This window comes from Falco biarmicus, chromosome 7, assembly GCF_023638135.1.
Source record: "Falco biarmicus isolate bFalBia1 chromosome 7, bFalBia1.pri, whole genome shotgun sequence".
Classification (NCBI taxonomy): Eukaryota; Metazoa; Chordata; class Aves; order Falconiformes; family Falconidae; genus Falco; species Falco biarmicus.
Window position 1 is genome coordinate 56,221,831 of NC_079294.1, and position 6,000 is coordinate 56,227,830.

General features: G+C 38.1%; 1 protein-coding gene across 1 annotated transcript in view; it reads left to right on the forward strand.

Moving 5' to 3' along the window:
* Positions 1 to 5,442, forward strand: part of WDR72 (WD repeat domain 72) — a 129,418-nt gene extending 123,976 nt beyond the window's left edge. Inside the window, exon 20 of the mRNA XM_056347661.1 lies at positions 3,181 to 5,442. Coding sequence (XP_056203636.1) covers positions 3,181 to 3,236 — 56 coding nt within the window. The 3' untranslated portion in view covers positions 3,237 to 5,442. The remainder of the gene's footprint in view (positions 1 to 3,180) is intronic.
* The last annotated feature ends 558 nt before the right edge of the window (positions 5,443 to 6,000 follow it).

Sequence of the window (6,000 nt, forward strand, 5' to 3'; positions counted from 1 at the left end):
TGTTTTACTACCTTTTCGAATGAGGAAAAGGTGAAAATAGGACAACGTACCTGCAAGGGATTCCAGCTATTCCTAGAAAGGGTTCTTCATTACAACTACCGCAATCAGGCAGGCTGTAGAGCAGCCCTTAGCAGACATAGCTGTGCATTGTATTTGCTAACAGTGCAAGGTGCAGTCTCTAACCTTGACATGAGACTGAGAGTTATTTTCAAAGTGATCTTAATTTTCTAAAACCACACAAATCTTACTCTGCTTATTTTACTCTCACGTTTTCTATGTGTCTGCACATGTTCCCACTGCTCCGGATGCGGGCCTCCAGCAGTTGTAGAAAAAGGCATATACTTTACATGAATAGCAGGAATCCATTTGACTACCCAAGACACCAATCTGAGATTTACCTGTGATTTCTTGCGTTCAATGTGTGATCTGAACTACTGTCAGATAGGTAATGAAACCCCTCAGCCTGCACTTTTCTCTTGGATAATTCACAGTAAACACTTTTCACATGTGATGGACACAGGTAAATATCAGAGTGCGTTTTCTTGTCTAAGTGAAATGGATTTTAGTTGCTCCCTTCATGTGCCTACAAGCTGCCATTATCTGTGATAGTGGCTCGTGTCTATTTTAGCCCACACACAGAGGAGATGCTGGGCTTCTCTCCCAGATGCCTAATAGTAGGTTTATCACTGCCATTTTCCCCACATGCTGAGGACTACTTCTGTTCAACATGCAAAGCCTTGGCTTTTCCAACTTGTCTCTGGTCTGGCCTTGAACATAATAATCAGATAAGAATTACAACAGCTTTTTGTAGAACTTGACTTTTAATCATATCAACCTCCTGTAAATAATTCACTATCCCTCAGAGTGCCTCTTTAATATAAATAAAGATTCCCAGCAGTGTTTTCCATTTTATCAGACAGATTTTCCACATGTAGGGAAACTGAGAAAGAGGCTGAAACTGAATGAACATGGATCTATGAGTTAGACTTAGGGGTCTGAGCTATTCACGTGAGCGTTCTTGTACAAACAATGGTGGAAAATTCACACCTCCAGAGGGCAGGTCCTCTTGTCCAAAGGGAGCTGCTTGAGATGGGTTTTAAGGGGATTGAAGATGCTCTGAAGTTTGTGAGTCAAAATCTGAGAGGATGGTAACAGAACTTGGCACAGCTTGAGGTGTCTTACCTTTCAGAGGCGGTGCAGTCCCACCAGAGGGTTCTGCAAGTATAGCTTTTATGAGGAAAAGGACTGGATTTGAGCTGAAGTCACAAGAAACAATGTAGGCACAGATACTTCTTGCCTCTCCTTTACTCCAACAGAAATATTGTAGTTGACTAGGCGTTAGACTATCACTTCACTTGGTACTAGAAGGAAATTGAGCCTCCCTAATGGAAGATTGAGATGGAAGCTGTAGATGGAAATTACAGAGTGTTTTCTGTCTTTTGGATGAAACCCATGTAAATGGTGAGAACCCTGTGAGCTTATGGCCTTGCGTAGCCAGAGAGCTCGACCCTGCCTGAGTAAGCTGGTCCCTTCCACAGCTCGTGGTTTCTCCCATCCCTTCACTCCAACAATTGCTCATATTAAATTTTTCCCTCTTCATTTTTTGACTCTTCAGGACAGAATGTAATTCTGGGTGTGTAACAGATACTAGTGAAAATCCAAGCAGTTTTCACCGTCTTGCTTAGTTGCTTGTCCTAGATAGGCCTTAGCGTAGAGATGGGAAAGATCTCTGCCTGCCCCTGAAGTACAGTCTGTGAGAGACACAACTGCAGCAAATAGACCTGGGAATGTGTCAAGAACAACAGATTGTTAGCCACAGTGTGCCTAAAAATACAGCACTAAAATTGTGAGTATCTTGCATCAGGCAAGTTATAATTACCCTGTCAGATACTCACCAGCTCCAAGTTCCATCCACTGAAGAGTATGTTATTTAAATCAGCACTCTGTCACCTATATGGCTGTTGATCAGTACACAGAATGTAAAAGTAAATATTCAATAAATTTCTAAGTATGAAGCACCCTAGAAAAGCATGATTTTCTCTATTTTCATCATCACAAAAAGTCAGCAGCGGTAAATGAGGACTGATTCAGGAATGGAGCGCTGGAAGTCGATGGTGATGATGATGATGATGTATGAAGAAGATACAATACATGGGCATCCCCACTGGTCACAGACACTGACAGCCCTTACTGCTCAGCAGCTGCGTATAAAATGCTAGTGCCTAGGAATTCTTCCAGAAAGAATTTCTCAAATTTCCAATGTAGGCACAGGTGAATCCGTAGGAATTTCACTGCAGCAGAGGTAGTGCCACATCTTGTCAGCATCCTGGGTTACTAGTAACATGACTCATGGGTTTTGCTTTGGTTTTTTAAAATAGTAAATCAAACTGTTAAAACCAGAAGGCTACATGGTGGACATCAAGAAAATGTGTATCTCTGTGTCTAGGACACAGCTAGACGGAAAGATGATAGATAATGTGATAAATTTGCAAGATGTCCGTTAGACTGGGAAAAAAGAGTGTGTGCTGCTTTCTCAGCGTTCATGGACTCATGAAAGGTGCTGTACCTCTTTAAGCAGTGTTTCTAATACAAGTAATATTTAAAATTCAGATTGTATATATTACCATACATATGTCAAATAAGAAGTCATGAAGCTAAAAACTGATGATTGAGGGTGCTTTTATGTGGAATTCTAATAAGCCATGACAGAATTAAAATATAATACCTTATTTACTTCTCTGAACGGCTATTGTAGAATTATTTCTGCTGTCAGAAAATTATATTTGCAGAGAAAACATAAACAGTCTATTAACATAAAACAGAAATTATCTTTCTGTTGATCCACTGGAATGTTTTCCTTTAAAACAAAAAAAGGAAGAAGGAGAAGACTGTTCAGGGGAAAAGTTTTGAGGAACACCATACATTCTCTTGAGCTGTTTTGGGTTCCATATTGCCTCTTGGAGTACAGCAATTTATAATTTTAAACAGTCTTCTGGAGGTAATTCGTGTAATTTTTTAACAGTAGCATGTTGGTGCTGGAAGTTTTCATTCCATTACAAAATTATACATTTTATTACTCTACAGAAAAATGCTAAAATAACTTATTTTTAAAAAACAAAATCTTGCCTGTTACTTCAAACTGTAAAATCATTAAGCCAGATGAATACCTTTCTTTTCCAGATGACATGAAGCCACATCCCTGGATATCTAAGGTGTGCTCCTGTAAGGTGTGTTAGAAAAACCTGCATAGCCGAAAGAACTAGAAGATGCACAAGACCAGCCAAGAAATAGGATATATGTGGTGTGGCCATGAAACAGCCAGTTGTATTTATTATTGTGTACCTTTAACAATTCATTTTCAGAAGAAATACCTTCCGTAAGATCAACTTCGTTTTGCTGATTTATTGGCTTCAGTTCACACTTCCATTTCTAATGGATTTATATTTATTCAATTAAATTTAGATAGTTCTAACATAGAAAATATCAACTTTTTATTTTTAGATGCTTTTCACTAGTTTATGTAGTGATACCAAATCTTACAACTTTGATTGACCATAAAAGCTTTGCATCAATTTTAATATTCTTTTACATATACCAAATTTAAATTTTTATCTCTCCTTGCTTCTGACTTTTGTTACCAATAACATTTTAATACTCAGCGAAACTAAATGTGCTTGAAATAATTAGAATGTTTGTTTGCATTTAAGGGAAGAATGCACATTTTGAAGTAAACATGGAATACTTAGAAACATCTAAAATACAAAGACCGTTCTGTGCACAGGAGAGCAAGGGAAGTTGATTATAAGTCTGGTCATGTCTAGGATGTAAATTTTCCTCTTCTATAAAAACTGCCATCACCATCATCTGTAGAAATGCAGTACCAAAATGAAGTTGGAGAAGCCCATTGGAGTCCTCTTCTGAAATTATATACTTCATTGAATTTCTGTTTGTGCTCATTGGGAAAAGCAGCTATACATTTTTATCTTTAAAAAAAAATATATGATTATGTTTGAAGAATATTTGCAGCTTATTAGACTCATTTATCACCTTACATGCTGGGGAATTTATGCTGGTTTGACAAATAACAGCCACTTAGAGCAGTAAGCTCACTTTTCGTAGTACCAACAGTCAGAGCACTAATGGAGTCAAAGGGACTTTTCTGGATCTGTGGTGGAAATCGTGGTGTGATGTTATCCTTCCTAATTGTCACGTAACTAGGAAAGTGAAGATTTCTTCAGTGCGGAAAGATCCTCTGGCAATGAATCTCTTTCTTGCTTGTGGGGAAAAGTCACGGCTGCAGGAGTGACAAACCAGGTTGCTGTTGCCCTACTGTGGCTTGAGACAGACACGAAATCTTCTTTCTTCTGCTTTTTTATATTCCTTGTGTCCGTATCTCTAAGTGCAGTGTATGGCAGTGAGGTCTTCGGAAACATTGAAAGGAAGGACCTGCAAATGCGGATTTCAGGTTTTATTCAGTGAAATAATTCATTAAAATTAGTTGCAATCCAGAGAAGATATTTAACTTTACTTTTCCATAATTTTCAATAACATGCAGAAAAATGACATCTTTTTGCAGTAAAGTCGCTGTTTTTTACGCATCTGTTATTTTTCAGAAACAATTTTCCTTATTCTTAGAAGGCATTTTCCTATGTAAAACGTACCTTTTGTTTGTATTTGAGTTGTGGTAACCAAACAGTCTGGGTGTGGAGAGTTATGGCTTCATTGTACTGGATGTCTGGAGTAATTTCATTTACTTATTTAACTTGTACAATGCAACTGAGAGCAGAACGTGTCTTAAGCTGGCATACATCCTCTTCTAAACTTTGATCGTTCAATCAGAGATGCAAACATCAAGAAGGTAAAAATAAAATTGCAAATCTAACTACAGGAATTTGCTAACACTACAGGAACCTTGCAGACAGTAAAAGAAATGCCAAACAAAGGATGGACCTTGCTGTCTCCTTTGGCACACGTCCTTGTCAACAGTCACCTCTAGTCTTCTACTGGCACCGAAAAGTCCATTTCCCTTCACAACAAACATTCCGGCTCTGTGTCAGCACCTGCTCACTTGGGCCTACACTGTTCTGAGTGCCAGGGGAACAAATCTCCTTAAAACTATTTCTAGTAGGTATTTTAAAACCTGATGTGTTCAGAGAGGTCTCATAGCTCAAGGATTTGGCGTTGTCCCTAACACCCAGCACTGCTATAGTAGCAATTACATTTGTGCAACACAATATTTGATTGCTTGTCTTTAATTCTGCAAAGCAGTGCACATCAGCAGGCTGCCAATACAGACAGCCCTTTGGAACGGTTTGTGCGGTGATGACTGGTGTTTGGCACATGCTTGTGCGTGCTTTGTGCTAATTATAATTACAGTATCAGTAAGGTAAGGCAAAGAACTTTTTTTATTAGGTACATTTATTTCCCAGTAAAGCAAATATATTTCCCATGTGGTCTGGATGTCTTTCAAACAACCAACTTTACAGTATATGCTCAAGATGAACCCTTGCTTCGAACAATCTTTTTGCATCAAAGTGACAATTTTAGAGCCATATACAAAAATACATATTAACCTCCTGCAATTGTTTCTTGTAAGTCATAATTGAAGAAGCATTTCTATACTAATGCAGTCTGATGTACCGCTGTATTCATGCTTATGGAGATTGATTTTACAACGAAGTTGCAGTAATTAAGAATATATTTTTCTATTGTGTTACACTGAAGGAATCCTGTCAAAAAGAATAATATGTTAATATTTTAGAGTGGTTGTCTAAATTTTAGATATAGGGTAAAAAAATCATTAATACCTAAACCACTTAATGAACAAGATTTCTTTTTTTTCTATTTTCTTTATCCAGAAGTCACAGGGTCCAATAAACTGTGTGGCTCAAGTTGTGGTTTCATAGCCGGGACAAATTCTCCCCACTCCAGCCATGTGCTTCTATGTCTCCTCACTTAGATGTGCACTAATTCTTGTATGACCAGGCCACATCAAGACAA